General features: G+C 45.2%; 1 protein-coding gene and 1 non-coding gene across 7 annotated transcripts in view; both read left to right on the plus strand.

Annotated features, from left to right (window-relative positions):
* LOC142588472 (uncharacterized) overlaps positions 1 to 22,940 on the plus strand; it is a 34,987-nt gene extending 12,047 nt beyond the window's left edge. For 4 of the 6 annotated variants that reach the window (XM_075700243.1, XM_075700242.1, XM_075700244.1 and 1 more), the window contains exons 6-15: positions 132 to 605; positions 6,440 to 6,617; positions 7,821 to 8,533; positions 10,595 to 10,715; positions 12,760 to 13,049; positions 14,132 to 14,572; positions 15,448 to 15,831; positions 19,762 to 19,913; positions 19,999 to 20,159; positions 20,829 to 22,940. In XM_075700243.1, the coding sequence (XP_075556358.1) occupies positions 132 to 605; positions 6,440 to 6,617; positions 7,821 to 8,533; positions 10,595 to 10,715; positions 12,760 to 13,049; positions 14,132 to 14,572; positions 15,448 to 15,831; positions 19,762 to 19,913; positions 19,999 to 20,159; positions 20,829 to 20,950 (3,036 nt within the window). In that variant the 3' untranslated portion in view covers positions 20,951 to 22,940. The remainder of the gene's footprint in view (positions 1 to 131; positions 606 to 6,439; positions 6,618 to 7,820; positions 8,534 to 10,594; positions 10,716 to 12,759; positions 13,050 to 14,131; positions 14,573 to 15,447; positions 15,832 to 19,761; positions 19,914 to 19,998; positions 20,160 to 20,828) is intronic. The other 2 variants (XM_075700247.1, XM_075700248.1) reach the window with 2 other exon arrangements.
* TRNAT-GGU (transfer RNA threonine (anticodon GGU)) lies at positions 1,773 to 1,847 on the plus strand. Its single transcript has one exon. It is a non-coding gene; the product is annotated as a tRNA-Thr (tRNA).
* Positions 22,941 to 23,398: the final 458 nt, after the last annotated feature.

The raw sequence follows: 23,398 nt of genomic DNA on the forward strand, positions 1-23,398 counted from the left end.
TAATCATATGAACAGGCAAACACTCTAGTTCCGGGTGTTCTTTTTGTATCATTTGTGTCACACCATATGAACCTAAACTAATCTAAGCAGCAGTTTTTTGTTGCTGACCTCAAGATGTCTGCTGAATGCAGGATTCCAGTGCCAACAAAACATTCTCCAGAGACAGTCCAGCTTCCGACAGCTCCGACAAGATGCAGCGCTCTGGTAACATGACTAAAAATACGACATTCTTGTGTGAAAGTCTGAGTCGGGATGCACCGTCTCAGCTCGGCAGTTCCTCGCGATCTGCGGAAGATGTGATACCGCATCGGATGAAGCTCTCTCCACCTTCGAGTTCTGCAGAATCTGAAGCAAAGCCTCTCTCTTCCCCGGGATTGGCTCAGCGGACTTCTCCCCCCCTGACCTCAACTCCCAAGGAACCCTCGCCCCCAACCTCAAGCCCTCGCAGCATGGTGGCGACCCCGCCGATGTCGTCCCCTCATACGCCGGCTGCATCTGCAACCCCCTCCCCCTCGGTGTCTGATCCTGCCAGCCCGCAGAAAGCATCTTCGAGTTCTCCATCCAGTGCTGAGAAGGAGGCATCTCTGTCATCCCCTGTGATGCAGGTGCAGTGTGTGGATTTGAGCTAAAATTGTGCAAGTCAAAATGACAGATAGGCCTTGGTGTGGATTCATAGCCGATTTAGGCAGCACTACAGGATGAGGCCAAAGCCGAGAACCAACAGAACACTGTTCTCGTGGCTGAATTTTCTTTTAATTAGTAATAGGGTGCACCACCATACTGACGAAGCTATTCTGTTGAAAACCGTTGAACAATAAGCAAGAGAAGTGATAGCAGAAGCCTTTCACATTACCGATTTTGACAAGTGTTTCAGCAAGCCATCAGTAGCTCTTCCATTGAAAGAAGTTAAATTCTTTGTTTTTTTGTTTGCTGTGTGCTTTGAGTATGATGTTCCAACATTTGTCAGATATGCCTAGATGCTGTTTCGCTCATTATGCCACATGTTTCTCCTTAAGTCCTTGTCACTTGGGTTTGATTATGGTGCATTTGCCAATTTTTGTTGTGCATAGGCATTTGGTCATTCGCCATGGTGGGCCAGTGGCTTTTGAGGTCGTGAATTCTAGCCACACTATGGTGGCCCGACCAGGCCTGCCCTGTCACTTTCCTTCTCTTTTCTTTGTCCTGTTTTACTGCCTAAATTAGCTATGAATTTCGCACATGTCACAGCAAAACACACACTATCGAAGTTTGGGGGCAAAATGCAAAAATGCTCATGCACTTAAATTTAGGTGTGTGTTGAGAAACCCCAGATGGTCAAAATTAATCCAGGGTACTGTATTATGGCATGCCTCATAATCAGATGGTGGTTTTGGCACATAAAACCCCAGTTTTCAATGAGAAATTTACTTGTGAGTGAAAAGCTTGCCCTATCGCTTTTCTCCTCTTTGTCTTTGTCGTGTTTTACTGCCTGAATTAGCTATGAATTTTGCACATGTCACAGCAAAACAATCACTATCAAAGTTTAAAGACATTTTGCGTATGAGATAGCATAGAATCTCAAATCTATCCCTGCATAAGTGTTCCAAGTTGTCTGCGGTGTTTTACATCCTTACACCCTTTGTAGCAATTGCTACGAACGGGTGGATGTCTGATTTTCCCTTTATTCATTACTTCTACTCCACCTTGCGGGTTTCCGCAGAACCACTACGTCAAACACTTGCCTTTGCCTCGTGTTGTCGACAATTTCGACTTCGCCCTGCCATCTGCTAGCCGCCTGGTTAGCTCAGATGGTAGAGCGGCTGCCCCGGTAAGGCGGTGGTCCCGGGTTCGAGTCCCGGACCAGGACGAATTTTTCTTCAACTATGAGGCTTTCCTTTCGAGGAACCCCTATGGGTTTCCTTTGTAGTAATTGCTACAAACGGGTGGATGTCTGATTTTCCCTTTATTCAGAGTCAAAAGCGTGATCGTCGGAGGCTTTTCCTGTCTGCTTTAGAATTTTCTGCCGTGCTATACATTGTGGTCTTTAAAAATTCACCTCATATATTTAGTGGCAAAATGGTTTCTGTCCGCAGTGTTTCCCATATGGTGTCATGTACTATCGGCGTCAAATGAAACAAGAGCAGCAGAGAGCACAACTGAAGGTATAGTGCATGCCATCCAGTCATTGCCATTGACAGATGTGCACATCTGGTTTGACCATGTTGTGCTATGATGCTCACCCTTTTTGTTTCTGTTTTGGCTCTTATCTGAAAAAGCTAGAAATGAAAAATAAAAGAAAACTGCAGCTAAAATATCACAGTATAAGGCAAGTACTATCACACAGTGCGGCGAAACTGCACATGTTATTTGCGTCAAATTAAATGTGAACATAGGTGCGGCATGGCACAGTTTGCACAGTCATCATTACTGCGCCGTCATCTTTTCTCGCTTTTAAATAACAGGACCACAACAGAAACAAAAATATTGCAGTTAGAGGGAACATCGCTGCTCAGAGCAGTCAAAGCGGAAGTGCGCGCCTGTTAATGGTGGTGACTAAATGGCATGCACTATACCTTCAGCTATGCTGTTCTCTGTTCGCATTTCATTTGCCGCCGATAGTACAGTAGAACATTGTTGATGCAGTCCCTTTTTGTACGATATTTCGGCACCATTGCACGCGATCTAGAACACAAGAAATGACCCAGTGCTTCCTTTCTTCTGGTTAATACAGTCTTGGAAAACAATTTTTCGACACCAATGTTCAGTATATCACACATGGAAAAGCTGCTAGACACTTGGTTTCCCGTTCCAGTACCAGCAAACAGTTTCCTACAATAATGACTAGAGGGAAGTCTGGCACTGCAATCATTCAGCCACCATGAAAATGATGGGTAATACACAAATTTTTCATCTTCGTGCTTGTGAATTCAGTCATTGTCGCTTTTTTTCAAAGCAATCTATACTTTTTTAAGTGCAGAAGGTTCTGCAAACACGCACAGTCGCTACCAGTTGCAGTGGTTCAGCCTGTTGAGGTGGCCAAAATGTGCCAAATGTCGCAATGTGCTGTCCTGCCCACAAGAAATTCATAAGGGCATTCTATGCCACTTGTCGATGCATCTGTCCGTGCCATAATGGCTTCAATGTCGGGATTTTGTACTAGAGGTCACATATTCAAATCCTGCCATGGGCCATTTTAGTATTGTTTAATTATTTATTACACAGCTCTTTGTTGAAAATGACAAGTTTACAAAGTCGCGAAAGCCATTTGACACAAGAAGGACGAAGTTTGGCCAAATCCATGTGCTAACCATCATTCCCATGCTGGCTGAACCGCCCCGATTGCAGCTCTCATAGACACTAGCACAAGAGTTCTCTCTAGTAATTATAGTCTGAAACTCTATGCCAGCATATCTCCTCGCGGGTCGTTGCATGTCACCATTCACACCTGTCGCCGCCAACCCACTGCGATGAGCATCTTCACCTACCTGTTTCACAGCGCATGTTGCATAGTGCCATTGGAAGCATACTGCGTGCTTTTAATAGACGCTAAGCGAAACATGCCGCTGTTCCCTGCTACTGGCAGTGTGAAGTGAGCGGTGTGCTTCGCTCTGGCAGCGTCCTGTTTTGTTGCGCCCCCCCCCCCCCCAGCTCAATTTAATGTTGATTTCCCATCACTCTCTTAAAGATAATCACACATTGCGGGTCGCTCAAAGCCCACAAGCTTAACATGTGTCAGCGTCTTGTGCTGCAACAGTTCTTGTTGTGCGGGCACGTCAAAACTTACCGCCAAAATGAAGCTGCTGACCCAGGCCGAATTCACGGAGCGTGAACGTAAGCTTACCGAGGCTGCAAAAACAATGCGCGTCTTGGGCCACTTGGGCCACACCAGAGCGGCTTGTGTTGGTGTTTTGTCCTGCAGTGATTCGTGCAACGCTTTGCGTAACGTAGGCATCAACTCCAGTTGAGTTTGCTGCATTTTCTAGCGATTTCATATTGTACGTTTTCCTGGTTAAGTTTTTTTCTTGCATTTTTTTCCAAAACATACGAACAAGATTTTACCATATGTAGTATAGTAACGTATGCAGTTCATGTTGCATCGTTACTATCATAATTATTTTCTGCTATCAACAGGACATACTATTTTTTTTATGGCAAATACAAGTGGTGCAATGTGAAAGCTGTAGAGCTAGTGCAGTCATAAGAATTTATAATTCAATGCATTTTATTGTCAAGCAACTTACTTGCAATACCCTCCACGTGATGACTTCTTCATCCATTACGACTCATTTATGGAGTTCGTGTTAGAGTGAATCACGTAGCCTTTTGTGTTTTTGCTTAGCGTGCGCTTCTTTCTAGTCACGCATGTAGCCAGAGTGAAAGGTGGCTCTATCTTCTGCGGCATCGCCCACTAAATGTGAAAAGCAGCCTACAAGCTGTGTCAATCCATTGGCGAGAGCAATGCTCTGTTTGTTGTCACCATGCCCAGCGTCAGATTGTCATACTGGACTTACTACATTCCATGTCTGATATGATCGGGGTTGGTTTCGAACAGTAACCATGTTATGTTCGCTTAATCTGCTTGCTTTGCCTCTTTGCCTTTCTTCAGTTTTCTTTCTCCATTGTTCTGATCAAGGGACACTACAGAGAAATGCTAAATCAGTTTGGGCTGATACAAGTGTATGAAACCTTTATTTGCATTAATTTCACAGTATGTTGAGCCTCAATATAACAATTTATCAGATATAAGGAAGTAAATAAGAAATTATCTTTGCTATTACAGTGTAACAGACATTTATATTGGATATAACGAAGCTATTTTTGTCAGAAGTGACTTTGTTATAGCAAGGTTCGAAAGCGAAAATGAAGCTACAAGTTCCATTAAACTGCGCCGAAATCCCTATCATGGGACGTTGTGAATTTCGAAGTATAATATTGTCCTCTAATTGGGCCATTTTTGCTCAGTAATAGCTCTTGCAGCTTGCTATATTCAATCCTTGGCTCTTTTAGAATACAGTGTAATTCATCTTTACTGCTAAAATTAGCTAGGCCCAAGCAGATGTAAAAATCCATGACATTGCACTGAGATGGTGCGGGAACTTTTAGGTGGTATACTCGCGGATAACTTTCTGTGGCTATGAAAGTGAAGCTACGGAGGCAAAGCGTGCACAAGTTAGAGCGCTTCTGAAGAGAGTCCTGTGTTTTCATCTGCGTTAGTTTAAGCTGGGAAAGAGAAAACAAACATCTTATTAGCAAGTTAAATAAGACAAAACACACCACTGAATGTAAAAGTTTACTTATTTTGCGGCTTTTCCCTGCTGTGTCAATTCAGTGAGCAACGAAAAGCACAGGCTGTCAGATGCTGGCAGACTATTTGGCGCGGTAACGTGTAGAAGCTCCACCCATGTAGCTTTCCCTTCATAGACACAGAAAGTTGTCCGTGAGTATAGTGCTGCCAGTCTTTCATTCTTGCATTTTTTCTGGCCTACCAAGCCTCTCACCTTTGATTATGTTGAAGGCTAATTTATTAATTGGTCAGCAGTAATCTGGCTCTGTAACTCGGTGCTAGTTTGTGTCCGCCCCCTGACGCGAATGATGGCAGAGATTTTAGGTAGCTACAGAAAATAAGCCACCATTTTTATGGGATCACTTTTGTTCTATGCTTGCCGGAAACCATTTTCCTAATAAAAAAACAAAAATATTGCATCATATTTTGGTAGGACTCCTGATGATATTGGATTGAAAAAAAAAATGATTTTATATCAAAGGTATATTTTGGTCAGTCTAGAATGACCAACAAGAGAGTTTGTGAAGGTGTAACATGATACACAATTAGCGAAAGTCTCCTAAACACTTTTAAAAAACCTGAGCAGGGACCAATATGTGATACTTAAGCTGTTTTTCAATGCCATGGCATTTCGTGTCCCTTGGTAAGTTTTAGGTTACCTAAAGGAGTTTGTTAATAGCTCCTGCAGATATTTGCCTAAAGTAGCATGCTTGGCATATGGCCTGGGCTCTTATCACCTAGCACTTCATTTCATTCCCCCTTTTTTTCTGACCACGAGTCGTTCCAAGTAGCCTAACAGCGATAGCAGTGGTGCTACCGCATCAGTGCAAATGACAAAGCACCTAAAGAGTGGCAAATGAAATGGATTGGTAGAAAATGATCCCTGGCATGCTATAGGTTCAGTAATGTGGAACGTTGGGCTAGTTGGTGATTAATCCTACCTTGGTGGTGAACCAACGCACTGACAAGGACAAGGCGAACACACAGGAATACGAGTATAGTGCTACGGGTGTTGTATATTCTTGTCTTCGCCTTGTCCTTGTCAGTGCACTGCTTCAGCACTAAGATATGATGCTATAGGCGACGGATGATATACATTGCTGTTGGCTATGGTGGCAGTATCTTGTTCTGGATTGTGGGAAGCAAACTTGCATCGCTGTTTGTGTGTCGTTGTAGGATGCAGACTCTCTGGAGGACTTGAGCAGAACCGAGGATTCCCTGAGCACTGTGAGGGAGGTTCTCCCTGGTAGGCCACCTCCTACGAAGCCCACCACCTTGTCCTGGAAACCGTTGCATTCTCTCGGCAAGCCACGCGCTCCACCACCACCAAAGGAGAGACCTGAAGAAAAGGGTGGTAAGTTAGCCAGTATTTGCCAGTATGTGTGAAACTCGTCATAAAGTTCTGAAGGAATACTATCCTAAATTTCGGGGATATTAATTTGTAAGTGCTGACTGCAAAAAGGTGTTTGGAAAAAGCGCCCCCTCCCTTTTTCTATGTGTATATTGAGAATTGTTTTGTGTTTTTGCGGTGACAGTAATTGCCAATTGCTTCTTGGTATGCATCATGCAGGGAACTAGGGCTTATCAAGCTCTTTCTTATCTTTTACTTGTGACACTGTTATACTTAGTGTTGTGCTAGTTAACTTGTTGGGCAAGTCGGCTGATACTGGGGTGTGCCATTATGGTGCAAATAACACAGACGCAAAGAATAGGTCTCAAGCCTGTTATGTGCCATGTATGCCTCCAAGGTGTGTAATCATGCAAAATTTTATTTGTGATATCAAGTTATTCTTAGTGTCTGCATTAGGTCATGTCATCTTTTCTGAAGCCTTGTGTATGTCAAGTCTAATCATGTGAAAGTCATGGTGGAAAAAGATGTCTGTACTGGGGTCTCGGAGGCAACAGCTGTCATTTGCCAAGTGCGTGCTAGATGGTGTTGCAATACCATTTCACAGCAAATTCAGAGGCTTTGTCCAAGTGTGCAGTATCTGTAAATTGTTAGTGCAAATTTGTAAAAATGCACCCCAATTGGCAATTGATGAGTACGCAATATCAGCAGAACCTTGTGCAAGAGATACTAGCTGAATTTGCTTGGCAAGTCCTTTGAGTTGATTTTATGTGATAGCATTCCATTTTTTCTCGCTTCTTGTTGTGTTTAACTGCTTATAGACACGTGTCCACAAAAAGCAATTAATTTGTAGTATTTATTATGACAAATTTCATTCTTAACTGGTACTGTAGTTGCACATCCCTCGAGTGCGCCTGCATTACGACTTGCTTTAGAATGTTTGTTGATATTTGACTTCTGCCTCTAGATCTAGACTCAGCTCGTTTAAGCTTATTATTGTTTTTAATGATAATGAAAACTGAAGCAATAAAGAGGCAGAAGAATATTGTGTAATTTCAACCAATTTTCTGGACAACTTGTAAGCTCGCGAAAACTTCTGTTACCATATCTTTCGATTGACTTCCTGTTTGTACCTGTGTAACCTAAGCACATTATCGACGTGATCCTCCCTCAAGGGGCAAGTAATCCTCTTTTTTTTTTGTTCTGCAGGTGATTCATCGCCTGGAGACTGTGGAGCCAAATCCACACCCTCAAAGGATGAACACTCACCCTGTCTCGACACTCCCGCCTCCCAGACGCAGGCGTCTGGCTCAACTTCCATGGCCTTCACGATCCATTTCGACAATGACACGACCGGTGGCAAACCACTGGCCCTCAAGGACAGCATACGCAAGTTTGCACCTCCAAAACCAGAATCTGAGCGAACGCCGTCCAAGAGCCGGGCCTCCCCGGTGTCAAAGCCCAGTGAGCCACTGGTATCCACCGGTGGGAGCGGTCGGCGGACGCCCACTAGTCCCAATAATGCTACCGACTTAGCAAAGCGGCGCTGGAGCGGCGCGGAAGGGCGCGGCAGGAGTAGCGGTGGAGGGTGGAGCTCAGACGTCGAATCCAGCCGCCAAGCTAGGCGGCAGGATGACCAACGTCTGAGCGACTCGGCCTCTTACCTGATCCAGAGAATGCTCAATGATGGGCCTGCGCGAGTGCCATTGCCAGGTCCCGTCGGGGGTGTCTCATCGTCGGCGCCACGTGTTGAGCCAAGCTCCGGCCCAGAGCAGGTTGTGTCTCCTGCTGATGATCGGAGCGAGACTGGCACATACACAGTTGAGACGGATCGTGTGGACCCCGATGTGGAGGAGGCCCGTCGTAGGATTGATGAGGTGTTTGGTGTGTCCTCACAAAGCCACCCGTCCACATTAGAGCAGGTGAGTAGACATTCCTGTGGTGGGCCACATTTAAAGCCAGTGGTAAAAGTAAATTTAGCCTGCTTACTGCAAGCACTCATTATAAACATTACAAAAAGGGACAAGGATGCAGTTGTCTCACAAAAATAAAGTATCTTCGTCTTTTTGCTGGTTTGTATATATAGCCTATCGCAAACACAAGTAAGGGCCAGCTGCCTATTGTTGGACAATGGCTGACTGGCCTTTACTTCTTTTGTGTGTGACAAGCTGTACATGCTTTCTCAACCTGTTGGGAAGCTGAGTGGTTGTTGTTGGGAAGAATAGGGTTTAGGAAGGGGATGTGTGGTGTTACCTGTCATGGTGGCGTAGTGGCTTTGGCGTTGCGCTCCTAAGCCAGAGGACATATCATAACATCCTGACTGTGGTGGCCACATTTCAATGTGGCGAAATGCAAGAGTGTCTGTTTACCATGCATTGAGTGCATGTTAAAGAATTCCAGGTGGTCTAAATTAATCTGGAGCCATCCACTACGGCATGCCTCATAATCGTATTTTTGCTCTGGCACGCAGAACCCCACAATTTAATTTTTAATATATGGTGTTACTGACTGTCTCTGTATTTTGAGGACACCACTTAAGCATCATACAGGATAGTGAGATATAGGAGGAGGAGTGAGGAGAGAGTGAAAGGGAGTGACACAGGCAATGACTTGCAGGGTGTCTCACAGAGAATTAGCCATATTATGAGAGGCTAGAGGTGCTGGCATAAGCTGGTTTTCTGTGTGGAGCTTTTCTCTGTCCAATGCGTGTTGCAGCAGTGTGCGTTTAGCAGAGCTGAGCTACTTGATGGCTTTCGAAGGGGCTGCTACAGGCAAACACTAGATCAGCATAGCATGTTCAGTTACCCTGCAGAGTCTTTGTACTATGTTTTATGCCACAAGATGATTTGGTTGCTCCTAAAACCACAACTAAAGAGGCTGTGCAGTCTGCAGTTGAAATCGACAATGACTCATTCGTTGGAGGTACAGCATCGAGGTAGTGCTCACCACAGAAAATAAACTTCAATAAATGTGTGCTGCTGCACAAAAATAAGGAAACAATGTCAAGGTCAAAGAAAGCAAAACAAGCGCTGTGTAAACCTCGTCAACAGGTTTGTTGAGTTCGCGTTGGCATGGTATATACAGCTCCTCTCCATTGTGACCAATTATATGTTAAACAAATGGGTGTTTGAAAGAACACAGAGGTCACTGAGTGGGTATGTCTTCCAATCTGCCCACACATTGTCGTGAATGCAACTGTACTCCTAATTTTTGAGGAATAGAAGTGCTTTTTGCTCTTTGGAACAAGGACATTAAATTGCTAGTGGAAGCAAGTCATATTTCCCATTTGGGGGAAGCATGTCAGCCAAGCTTCCGTCACCCTAATCGGGATGAATTGTCCTCCCTTTATGGCGTTTTGTGATAGCATCGTATAACAATGCTTCGTTCAGAGACTGACTGGGTGGGTATTTTCTTTTTAGCTTTCACTGCTGCTTTGCCAGTTGTCCCTTGCATGTTTTTCTATGCCCTTGCATTTCCTCAATAGATCGGTTGATGCTAGGTGCTCGTCATTCAGTCGCTTATGTCGGCATCCCAAGCTGTGTCAGAGTTCTTGGAACCCTTGCGCTACTGCCTGCTTCGAGCCAAAGGCCTACACAGAGAGGGTGCCACACTCTCAAGAAAAGCATCGGCAGAGTGGTGCGAGGTGCTATTGTTGAGTCCTTCCATAGAAACATCCAATAAATTTCTGAGTGCCAAATGCAATGTAGTTAGCTTTCCTATTATCAGTGGTTGATAGCAATTTACCGAATGATAAATGGGGCATGTGGTGTCACTGTAGCCAGTATCATAGTTCAGCAGCGGTGGTGCCATCCTTGGCATATTCCCGGCCTCTGCTTACGTCTTCTTGTCACGTATGAAAGCAGTGTTCCCTATAAACATGACTCTTTGGATATGTTAGAGTTCAGCTTGACTTGCCTTCGGTGCTCCTTTTAAATAAAGCTGACTGCTGGTTTTGCTGTCCTTTCCGTTTCTCCTGCTCGCAGTACCAGAGGGTGAGGCCGGAAGGTGAAGGGGCCTCTGGTTCCAGACCAAGGAGCCAGGGTAATGTTCAGAGCTTGTGTTTCAAGTTCGGTGGTGGTGGTGGTGGTGTCAGTGGCCTTGCATGTGAGTATGTGGGGTATGCAAGAACGCCGGTTGCTTTTGCTGCATGATTTTCCTTCCTTTATCCCTGTTCCACTCCTGCTCTATCGCTGTCGTATTGTTGAAGCATGCAGAGCATACCTTCACCTGTTTCTGTGCATGGGTAGCCTTGAAGGTGTCGAGCAAGCACGAAAAATCTGTCTTCTGGCTGTGAAAATCCTTCTTGCCCTCGGTGCTGATCTTGTCCACTTTGTGTTCCTGCCTTGACACCTATCGCCCCCTTTCTGCGCTGTGCCAAAGTGTACAGGATATTCATAAACCAGAAACAAAGCGAAAGAAGTTAAGCAATATTGGCAGCATGAAGAGCAGCTGCCCAAAAAATAGTGCAGAAACCATCGACGATTGCCAAACTAAGCAAGGCTTCTCATTACTGTCTTGGCCGCCTCTCTGCTATTGAGCTCATCTTTAAGTTAAAGCAACTTCAAATGCTGAGGCACTCTCCACTTATCAACAGGCTGCTCCATTTGGAGCCATCTCTGTAGCGTTGCACAGTTCACTAACCTGGAGTGCCAATGTAACACATGCCGCTTGATCCTCAAGCTAGTGCAAATGCGCATCTCTCGTGCTGGGAATGAAGTCATAACTGATGTGAGAAATTAATCAGCACTGTGCCCTACATATACCTTCCTTGTCCTTACCACGTTCCCTCATCCTCTTGACATTCTGACCACTGCAGCACTGAAACAAGTCCTGCTCTGCAAAGCAAGCTTTGCCTGATAAAGCTGGAAGTAAAGAAATGTAGTATAACCCTTTCCTTTCCACGCTGCACCACGATGCTCAAAGCATTTGTAAGTCAGCACTGAGGTAAAAAAATGTTGAGCAATATTGTAACAGTACTGAAGTCTGGGCTATATGTTATTCAATGGTTCATTTTGACAACAAGGCACCAACAGCCAAACACAGATATTGGTCATGTGACTCTTTCTCTTCTTTGTCTATTGGTGCACCTTGTTTGGTAGCAAGCCACAGGTGTGCAATCCTGCTGCCAACCTCTGCACCTTTCCTCTAGCCAAAACTTTCTTCTCTCTCTTATTCCCAATATAAAAGGCACTGATGGCTGTTCACTGTTTGTGATGCTTTTATCGTGCAGGCTGGGCATAGTTTTTAAAATTATTTTTAAAAGGCCACTAAGTTTACAGTAAGAGTGCTACTAGTCAGAACTACAACATGTCGGTGTACCTTGAAATCGAGGGTTTGACGGAAGCCCATCTCGTCGGGATGAAACATGAAGCAAAAACATGACAGACATCGACCAAAATAAATGCTAAAAATGAATAATTATTTCCAAGATGCTTCAGCTTCGCTACGCAAGCGTTGATCACAATGGGTTGAAGGAAAGTTCATGGAAGCTTATGTATTCTTCAGAATGTGACGTATGCAGTGCATGTACAATGGGGGGAGGGTTCCCTCACTTTGATTGAGCTGAGGCACGCACTCGTGGGCGGCAAGGACAGGCTTCTGAGAGAGTTGTTTTCTGGCGTAGTCTACAAATAGCCTGCGCAGATTGTGGCTATGCATACATCGGTGAATTGGGCAACTTTAGACAGAGATGGAGGCAGCATCAGAACGATGTTGAAAAGAAACAAACAGTTTAGAATGCCCTTGCCAAGCACATATATGCAACAGGCCACAAGAGTAACTTGGAAAACTCCAGAATTATTGGCCAAGGAAACTTGCAATCGCAGCTCTATCTGGAGTCGTTGGAGATAAGAAAATGCGTCACACGCTCACTCAAAGCAAGGAAATCCTCCACCCCATCATTCATGTGCTGCTTATGTCACGTGATGAATACATAAGCTTCCATCAACTTCAACCCATTATGAACAAGGCTTCCATAGCAAAGCTGAAAAGTCTTAAAGAATTATTCATTTTTAGCATTTCTTTTGGTCAGTGTCTGTCATTTTATTGCTTCATGCCGCTACATCTTGGCTTAAATATTTGCCTTCAGCACCCCGTTGACATCATGCTCAACTTTTTATGGGTTTAATAATAGAATGCTTAATTTCAGGTGGTTCCATTGATCTCGGCCGCCCTAAGCGACGGCTTCCCACACCACCCTCGGAGCGTGCTCCATTGGACGTCTTTGTGCCATCCACAGAAAGCAGCAGTGGTGCGAACACTGTGAGGAAGTCTGCATCTGCGGCTGTTCCAGTTTCCACTCCATGTGCCAATGCCACGGCAAGAAAGCGACTGGGCTCCGCCGGAAGCCGCCCGAGTCCCCCGTGCTCTCCGCCCAGAACCCACCGGACCACATTCACCAAGACTCCATCCAACAAAGTCATGTCAACATCATTTGGTGTAAGGTGATTTTTTTTCAGTAGGCTTTGCACAAAAATTTATTGAAATCTCGAATGGCCGTGTTTGTTGCTTGGTTCTTTCTGCATGAGGGTCTATGGTTAACCGGGAATAGGTGATCAAAAATGTCTTACCCAATTGCATCACCAATTAAGGCTTTTGAAACGGTACTTTCTCTGAAGTTTCATTGCCACATCATCATTTAATGCGCGAAAATACTTGTCTAAGCTGTGTTCTCTGAACGAATGACAAAACGTTGCTTGTATCATCCTTCGAAGTTTAATTGCTAGTTGCTATTCACAAGAACACTAAGACTTTGGTGTCTGCTACCATGATTTTTCTGGGTTCAAAAGAAACTGGCCGAATGCATGTGCCTTGGGGGCACTGCAAGTTCCTAATTCTAAAGCCAGATCCACTTACAGGGAATGGAGTAATTTCTTGAAAAGCATTTCGTATATCAGTAGCTCATTGTATCTGGGTTGCAACGCAAATTTGGTCCTTATAACTATCGAGTCATTATGGGCTCCCAGGATTGTTATATCTGGGTTCAACTGTATGCTGGATGAATTTGTCACTGAGTGTTCTAGAATAAGCAGGGCTGGAGCAGAACTATGCATCATGGTGATTAGCAACACAAAGAAAAGCTCAGCACACATGCTGATATTTCCTACCGAGCTGTACATGTACAACGAGATGCGTAGGTGCTAGTGCATGGAGAAATAAAATGCCTTGGCTTCACAGGGAGCGCTATCGAGGGGGATTTTGCCACATTGCCCATGTTTATACAGATTTTATACATCTGCTGAACAGCAATACTTTAGTTGAAGGTGCTACCCTGAAAACAATGTATTTTTTTTTTCTTTCTATTATGCATTTTTGAATGTGTCTCCTAATACTGCTCTGGAGTAAGGATCAGCCAAAGTCCATCATGCTGTGCTTTTCTCTCTTTGCCACATGTGTTCACAATTGGTTAACCATAGTGCATACTAGTAGCTTTATTTGAGGTTGTCATCCCTTGCGTGTCTGTATTATTCTGTCAATGTCTCACCGCTGCACAATAATGTGCTGTGTTTTCATATCTTCAGGATGGGAGCTTTCTACGGCAGACGCCAGCGGCCAGCAGTTCTACCCAGCGCCGAAGTGCGCCAACGCAGCGCAAGTCATGGGGGCTGACTGGCTCCGAAGCTGACTTGGCTGCTAGTGGTGATACAGCTTGTGGCTCTGAGGAGACTGCCAGTGTTGTGTCCGACACTAGCACAGAGCCGTCGTCCCACAGCTCGGGCTCCAGAGGCGGTCCACAGATGAAGCTAAACCGGGCCTTTGCCCTGAGGAGGGCGCGACTGGGGCTACCAGAGGTGGGCGGGCTTCCCCCCGCAACGGCAGCACCTTCGCGTGGGAAAACGCCCCACCATGGCAGCAATCCCAACCTCTCAAGGCAAGATGGCGGCCGCTTCAGCCTCCGACTGCCTCGCGGAGTCAGAGCCACGGACGTCGGCGTCACACGGGCGGAGCTGCTTCGTGGAAAAGTGAGTGATCAAGGACAGTGTAGCGAGCACATAGGTAAAGTTTTGTTGTGTGCATTGACCAAGGAAACTTGGCACAAGGTAACAAATGGATGTGACAAGCGCAATGTAACCAACTCGGCATTTATTACATTTAAGCAAATGTATGCAAAAGACAATTATGAGGCATGGATAATGAAACATGACAGGCCTCACATGCAAATTAATTGGATTCATTTTGTTATCCACTCCTTTTAGTTGTACTTCGTGGAAATTTTCTCATATGCATGATGCTTCTCAGCCATGAAGCAGTCTTTGCATCTGAGATGCTGGCCTGAATTGTAACGTGCTGGCCAGCTACTTTGGGAGGACGTTCATAAAGCATGAATAGTGAAGGCAGATCTGTGTTTCTATCCTCTGCAACATAAAACTGAGTGGTGAATAGTTGGTCACTTTGAACATTGTTTGCTATATAACCGATAGTATTGTTTATCATATTTTATTCAGCTTTGTTTAACTCAAATACCCACCGTGGTTGCTCAGTGGCTATGGTGTTGGGCTGCTAAGCACGAGATCGCGGGAACGAATACCGGTTATGGCGGCCACATTTCAACGGGGGTGAAATATGAAAACACCCGTGTAATTATTAGATTTAGGTGCACGTTAAAGAACCCCAGGTGGTCTAAATTTCTGGAGTTCCCCACTACGGCGTGCCTCATAATCGGAAAGCATTTTTTTTAACTCAAACCTCAGACAATATGGTATCCCATGGTGTTTAAATTGTGAATCAACTGCACTTAGCTCATTTTTTTGGGTGAATTCTTTTGAGTGGCCAAGGCTTTGCATCTATGGTCAATTCTGGTTGCATATGTTTGATGACAAGGAAATGCTGCACGCAGGCCCATCAGCGCAACGACAGTGACCCCACAGCTGCCTATCGCTTGCAGCAGCACTCTGTATCCGATGGAGAAAGTCGTCACCACTCCCCGCGAATCCAGAGGAAGCAGCCGGCTGGCACGTCCTACATTTCGGACGGTGATGACGATGCCCGGACGGGGTCTCCGGTTCAGTTTGGGCGCTCGGCATCCTTTGGCGGCCACCGTGACCTTGCGCTGACACCAGCTGCACCTGATCGGCAGCAACGGGGTCGTTCTGGAGGTATGCCAACGACGGGCAGCTCGCTTTCACGTGGTGAAACATTCCTCAAGGGAGGTGCAGGAGCCAGTGGCAGCACCTTTGTCCGAAGTGGACGCAAGCCAGAGAGGCAGTCTGGCGACGGAGAGGTGGGCATTGTTCGTGCTTAACATGTAAAGTGAAGAGACAAGAACTGAATTAGCCTGATTAGCACCTTCTGCATTGACTTTGTGGCTATGGCAGTGTGCTCCAGAGCATGAGGTTCTGTTTTGTTCTTGGCTACTGTGGCTCTGTTAAATGGTCACCTGCCGTGGTTGGTTAGTGACTATGGTGTTGGGCTGCTAAGCACGAGGTTGCATGATCGAATCGCAGCCACAGCGGCTGCATTTCAATGGGGGTGAAATGTGAAGACACCCGTGTGCTTAGATTTAGGTGCACGTTAAAGAACCCCAGATGGTCAAAATTTCCAGAATTCCCGACTATGGCATGCCTCATAATCAGATCGTAGTTTTGGCATATGAAACTCCACAATTTAATTTTTGTGTTAAATGGTTGTAAACCTAGCTTCAGGTCTGCATTGAACTCCAAGTAAGCTGTACTAATTCGGAGCTCTTCACAATCAATAAATTGATTCGCCAATTGAATCATTGCTGAATCTGTCAGCTTGATTAGCAGTTTGAACACTGTGGACGATGGAAGTACCAGCTCAAAAATCACCTTGATGCCCTGTTAGTCGCAAAGGAAGCTGTTTCAGTAGCACACGAGCCTACTCTAGTCTGTGCATATATAGAACAGCCTCTGTGCGAAGTTTCCTGTTTGAAATGCGAGTGGATGCATTGCAGAGTAGCTAACAAAACGTTTATAATGCCAAAACTGGAGGAAAAAAAAAAAAAAGACGCTGTCATTACCACATGCTGGAAGTGATGCATGACCTCTGAGATCAGCTGGTGCTTGCATCTGCCTGCAGTACATGGAAAAATTTCGGAGGTGGTGTGCTGGGCCTTATGTCATATCCACTAACAACCATGTACATACACATGTTCACTGCTTGTGATGTTGTTTAATGGCTGCTAATAAGAAAATTCTGCAATTACCAGCCCTGCAGCTTTGCCAGGCTTGCTTTAGTAGTACTACCCATCTGTAACCAGTTTAATCAGAGAAATATTTCGTTGCACTTGGCCTTTAATCACTGCTTTAGATGTACACTGACCTCTGCACCAGCAAGGTGCAGATGCAGTGCACCTTTGCAAAGCCTCTGTTTGCTGTGGCACGGTATAGTGGCGTTATCAAGCATGCCTGCAGGGAATGATGGCTTTTGTTTTTTCACTTCGGTGCTTGCCTTTACTTCTTTTTGCCTTGTTTTCGTGTGATTAGACATATGACACACAAGAAGAACCAGTGCTAATACTACAACTTTTCTGTAAATTCAACATCAGTTGATCCAGCACCTCCTCTAACTATATGCCTGCGACGTCGCTTCCTTTCCCATTGGAGGCTCCCTGCCACGTTTGCGAGCCAGAACCGTGGTGTGGCACTTGCAACCGTACCGCTGGAGTCGCGTGACTCCTGTCAGCATAGCTTGCTGCCAGCAGGCCAGGTCGGTATTCCGCCCTCACGGCCGACACGGTAGGCAGTGGCTTAGGGATGCGTGTGTTGATCTAAAGCTGTCAAAACACTGAGCATGACAACTGGTTTCAGCAGCTACCTCATAAGTCTTTCCTGAAGTCCACAGTGTGGAAGTCCTGACTGCACACTACAGAGCATTACGGGTAACTCAGTGGCACTTAATCCTTACTCGAAATTGCCATAGCCACTGGTCACGCAAACTGCTGTCGGGAGGTATCTCGTGGAAAGACATGCTCGGATCTCTCTTTCTCTGACTATACGAGCATTGTGGCATGCAGCAATGGGACCTTACTGAGCAGAACTTACAGTTGTGAGCTGAGTGAACAAGGAAATAGCGTAGTCTGCTTACGCATAGATCAAAACGTGCGGTCATTGTCTGCTCGAGTTTGTTTTACCGGCAGCACGGCAGCAGTGGCACGCAGCATGCAGCCTCTGGTGGGTTGGAAGCGTCCTTCGTGAAGCAGCTCCAGTAGCCATACTACGTAGACAGGTGTTAAAGAGAGAGGGAAGGGCAGGCAGTTTTTGGCTCACGTTGCAGGCACCTAGTTAAAGGAGGCGCTGGTTGAGCATATGCCTCTGAGGCACATGCCACACAGGAGGCTTCACAAACCAGTGTAGAAACAGCAAGCTTACAAGTAAAACACACGGTCGTTGGAAATCAGGGTTTCCGAAAAAAGCTGCATTAGGCAAAATCCATGACGGTGTACAACAAACTGCCCTGCATTTGACTAAAATTTAGATTTGCAAGATCCTGGCACTCGTTCAAAGGTGCGACCAACTGCTGCAGATTGATCAGTGGAATTCACCTTAATGTGGTCCTGTACCACTTTTTGTCTAAGTAAAGAAATGCATTTGACATTGAAATACACTATTTCAGAAATACTTTGCAGCAAAAAGTGACTCAATGTGTTCAGCAGAAACGGAGCTATTGGTGCTGAAACATCAATTTTGGTCCCCTTTGCGATGCTCCCACACCTTCTTGAATGGCTTGTACTGCGAAGGCTACAGAGGAACGAGGCGTGCCCACAACGCTCTGCCTACTGAATGTCATCATGGTTCTGAGCTAAAATTTGAGTTTGGGTGTTCACATAGACAGCACTACATTTGATTTTGGCGCCTATGACGTGCCAAACTCGGAGGCTATCCCTCAGCTTACGGTCGAGTTTACGGTGTCCCATCCCTTTTCTATGCTTCAGTATAGTAGATAGCTATGCATGGCTATTCTTGCGCCAACTGACATGGGTAGCACATTTCCTTTTGCACTTATCTCTACACCAAACACAAAATTTCAGAGTATCGAACAAACTTCATGTTCACTTGTGCAAATACGTTGGCAGTGTGCACATTGGCTAAGTGATGAATGCTGCACTCCGGACTCGCATTGAAAGGATTCCTAATGTAATGAGCTTCGACCATGATGGTGACACACCTCGAGGGTGTGCTACTTGGGAAGCATGCGACCTGTTTGTGACCTTGAGTTGCATCACCCACAGATACCAATCAGAGCACACTGTTGTCCTCAGTGAGCCACAGCGAGATAAGTGAGACAGGGTCATTATGGCGCCTCATGGTGGCCATGGTATCTTCACTGCAGACACAGCTACATGCAGTTGGTAGTGACTATGTGCATGACAGGGCTGGAGTGCAAGCTTGCACTTATGTGCTCCAGTCTGGCCATGCTGTGTGGTGTGGACCAGCTTTGTCCAGCACCGATTTGACTAATGGATAGTAGTCGCATTGAAATTGCGCATTTTGCACAATAGATCAATACAAAGCGAGGCCTGCCAAGGCGTCTAGCCAGGAGCGGCCAGGAGTGAGCATGCGCTGCAAGCGTACGTGTGGTGTGACCTTAAGTTCCTCATGGTTATAGGCTAGTTGAGTGCTCAAAACTGGTCGAAATTATTGAGACCTTACAGCAATGACACCGATAAGCAGGGTGGCCAAAGTTTATTTCCTTTGTGGGTGGCCACGAGCAGCCGAGTGTGAGTCAGCTTCTTCTGGAAGTGCGTAATTATTGAAATTCGAGAGGAGATTTTTGCTTATTTCAACTTGTTCATGAAACTGCATCAATAAATATATGCAGTAACAGTACGAAGAAGCTCACTGATCCAAACATCCTTCTTTATTGATGTCATCTATTAGCCAATAGCAGCTGCGTATAGGAATCGGTGGTATGATGAAATAAATTGTCCAGAAAAGAGTGAGGCACAGCTTACTGTTGAAAGGAGAGCGTTTTATAGAAAGGTGACTTCGCACTCCACTTGCAAGCTCCACGTGCCATGCACGGCTGCAAACATTGGCTGAGATGTTCACAACGACGTATGCTATCCGTGGACTGGGCTTTTTCACCATGTCCAAGGGGTGGTTCAGGACCCCTTTAAGTTTCGAGTTGTGTGTGGTGTAGCTTTCCAATACATTACCACTTCATTTACCTATTCTCACTTTTCGTTTAGAGCAAGACACCTACAGAAAATGGTGTGAAGACTCCGTCCACGACACCGGGCAGGAGAGAGCTGACGGCATTGGACAGCCTCGTAATCTCTGCCATACACCAGCTGTCGGGAAAGCTGCGTACTAGCGCTCGCACACTCATTGAGAAGGAAAGGTAAGGGTAGTAGAAAATTTTCCTGTCACATATTTTGTGATAGCTGCTCTTCTCAATATTCGCTTCGTTCTTTGACCTCATGCAGGCTGAAGTATCCAGAAAACAGTGATGTAAGGCTTATGTTAGAAGAGGTTCTTCCGAGGGTTGTTGAGAGGCGACCTAGCGACTCTCCGACTGACGGCAACCTGACAAGAGAACTTTCAAGCATCCTGAAAAACCTCAAGAGGATCGAACAAAGCCTTGAAGGTGACGCCTGTTGTAGTTTTGTCTCGTCACAATGCCACTTTTTTTTTTTTTTTTGAGAACAAATGCTGTAAGGCTTGAAACTAACCAGCTAATTGCCCAAAATAAGTTCTGCCAGTCCTGTGGATGTGTATTTTGGCGGCAGATGTGAGGTACTGATAACTGATAGCTGATACGTGTTGCTCACTTAGCTTGTGGAGAGATAAAAAGGAAACCTTGCCCTCTAATGAGAAGTAGGGAGAATTCTGAAGTGGGGGGGGGGAGCTAGAGCTGCACAAACTGTTGTGCACTGTCATTATTGTACATTGCTACATCATCTTTTTGCTTTTACTGTCTCGCTGTGGCATAACATGTGTCAGACCTGTGGCATTTGTAGCATTTGTATTATACATATTTGATAATAGCGGTCTACTGTAATCAATTTAACAGGGAGAGGCGGGCTAGTTGGGGGTCGATATTGGAATGAGTTATGTAACCGTGCAAACAACAACGGATGAGGAAGGAAACATCCGTGCTTGTCCTATGTTTCCTTCTTCGTCCGTTGCCGTTTGCGCGGTTACATAATGCACTCCAATACTGTAATGAAATTTTTGTTATAGAAAGCTTAGAAATTCAATTAGCATTCACATTACTGCTGACACTAATTAATGGCTCTCATTCTTGCTTCGCTAGTGCTGAACTCTCTGGCCCCATGCGAAGGTGGCAGCTCGTCGGCTGTTGCCCAGGAAACCACGACCAAAACAGCGCCCACAACCCAGAAGCCAAGGGGTGGCTTTTTCTATGTGGACGTTTGAGAAGCGGTGGTGTAGACATCCCTTGGCTACACCCATCGAGATTTGCCATGTCTGCCAATGGAAACTTTGCAAAACTGCTTGTCTGTTTAGGTAGAGTAGGCATGATTTTGCGGGAGCATGACTTTATATTGACACTTGTCCGCTCGCATCCGTTCTCCAATTCATTTTTATCCTCCTAGCTTTGTTGCTCTGGGTTGAGCTCTGTGTGTCATTTCATCGCAAGCACTCCTAGCAAAAGTTCTCGTTCAAGAATCTGAAGGATTGTGCTCAATGTTTGCAATATGTTAGTTGAAGATGGCTGTCATTTTTTTACGTGGTCCATTTGGGCACACCCTGAAAGGCGCTGTTTTAGTTGTTATTTATGTTCTTTTCTTCTAATTTGTTCTTTTATGTTGTTCTTTTAAGTAAAACCTCGATAATTTGAACTCTGAAAATTTCGGGACTGTGGAAGTTCTACAAATTACTTGGGATTCCCATTTAACAATGTAAATTTGACCAGATAATTTCAGCATCCAGCCTGCCACTTCCTGGTTAATTCACAAACTGGGCTGCTGCAACAAAACTCCTGATCTTGGAGATTTGGTGTCATGTCCAACTTCAAGCACCAGTGATGAGTCCTCCTGAGTAACATAAACCAGCCTCAAAGTCCACGCTTTTGCTGGCTCCATGCGCTGGAAGCAGCTTTAAAAGCCAGAAACACGTCTCGCACCACCATGTGCCATGGCGTGACAGTCCAGACTGACTGAAAAAAGCAGCTCGGGCAGCCCACATGATGTTGCGCTAGTTGCCGGCTGATTGCCCGCGGAAGCGAACTCCGCTTCACACATGCGGCCGTCATTCCAGCGTGTGCATGTTCCCTTGCGCCTGATCTGCTATGTAGTCTATGGGCACGAGCATATTAAGGCTGGGTATCCCACGATGGCATTACTACTGCCACCCGCACCGCCTAGGCGTAATTGGCACCGCTTCGTCGGGAGTTGGCGGATAAAGTCTCGGTTTGATGCCTAGTTGACGAAACTCTTTGCAGCGACTGTACTGTCCGTACGACACTTCGAAAGCCGAGAAAGTGCCCTGACAGCAAGGCCACATTTGTGATATTTCCGTTAGTCCGAAGAATTTAGTGAAAATGGAGAGAATTAACTTTGGCCACTGGGGGTTCTTTAAGATGCAACTAAATTTAATTATATATGAGTGTTATTGCATTTTGCTTCCACTGAAGTGCAACTGCCGTGGCCAGGATTGACCCGGGACTTTAAGCTCGGCAGTGCTAGGCCATAGCCGCTACAGATGCAAAAGGTTTCAGGCAATAAAGGTGTGCCACCTTTGTAAACATTTTGACTGGTTTTAACGTGTTCATGCTATATTTTTATAATTGGGAATCCTGCTTAATTAGAATAAACCTCTGCCCGTAAGACTTTGAATTAACGAGCTTTTACTGTATTTTCTTATCTCAATAGCTTGCGAATAGATGCGCGAGCCATATAGTCATTTTTACGCCATTGCAGCTAACGTGTACAAAAATACCGACCATGTCCGCTGTTGTTAAGCATGAAGTCCATCCTTGCGATGAACTTTCACTCTGTTTTGTTTTTTGTTCACAAACTGAATTTATAGAGCAAATCTTGTTCTATGCCTTGTACATAAACATGTAAATGAGAAGGCACTGCTTTGTGATACTTTAAGGGGCTGCATTCAAGCCTTCAGTGATGCATGTGTTGACAGTATACATAATGTATTGTACATTGCTGTTGATATTACATAGAAAATGCCCTCTTATAGCATTGTATGCTTTTTCTTCAAGAAGCGAGCTTGAAATACTGAAGTGTGCTTTAAGACAAATCCTCGGCAAGAAGGGACTGCATGTTTCAGGGCGTAATATAATAAAGGCAGCTCTCTAAAAAACTGGTGCACTTTTTCCCCAGGATTGCTGATGTTATGTCATTTGATTCATACAATAAAAAGTCTTCCGAATCTGTGTTAAGGAATTGTAGATTTTTGTCTTTGTGGTGATTGTGGTTCTGGAATGCTTGACTTGGGCAGATACAGAAAAGGTATGAGTTTTTCTGAACGCTTCCTAAAAAATTTAATGTGGTGTTAAAGAACAGTAGTGTGGCTAGCGGGAAAAAAAGTCCTCTGCTGCTATCCTGCAGATCTGTGGTATTAGCACTTGAGTCTGCCTTTAACTACTCTGAGATGATTGCCTATGATCTGTGGTCATTGCTAGAAGCTCCACACTCTGTTTGCAGTCAAACTACTAGGGAATTCAATGTTTCTCACACCTATGTGTGTGAGCTTTCGATGCTGTCAGTGCAGCAGCTTTATGTAGACTGGAAAACGGTCTTCCTTTTCTTTGCTGACAGATGGTGGCACCCAAACTGTACCACATACCAATTTGTGAGCAGGAATTCCATACAAGTCTAACTTTATAAATTCCGTTAAATTTCTCCA

This window comes from Dermacentor variabilis, chromosome 7 (assembly GCF_050947875.1).
Source record: "Dermacentor variabilis isolate Ectoservices chromosome 7, ASM5094787v1, whole genome shotgun sequence".
NCBI lineage: Eukaryota > Metazoa > Arthropoda > Arachnida > Ixodida > Ixodidae > Dermacentor > Dermacentor variabilis.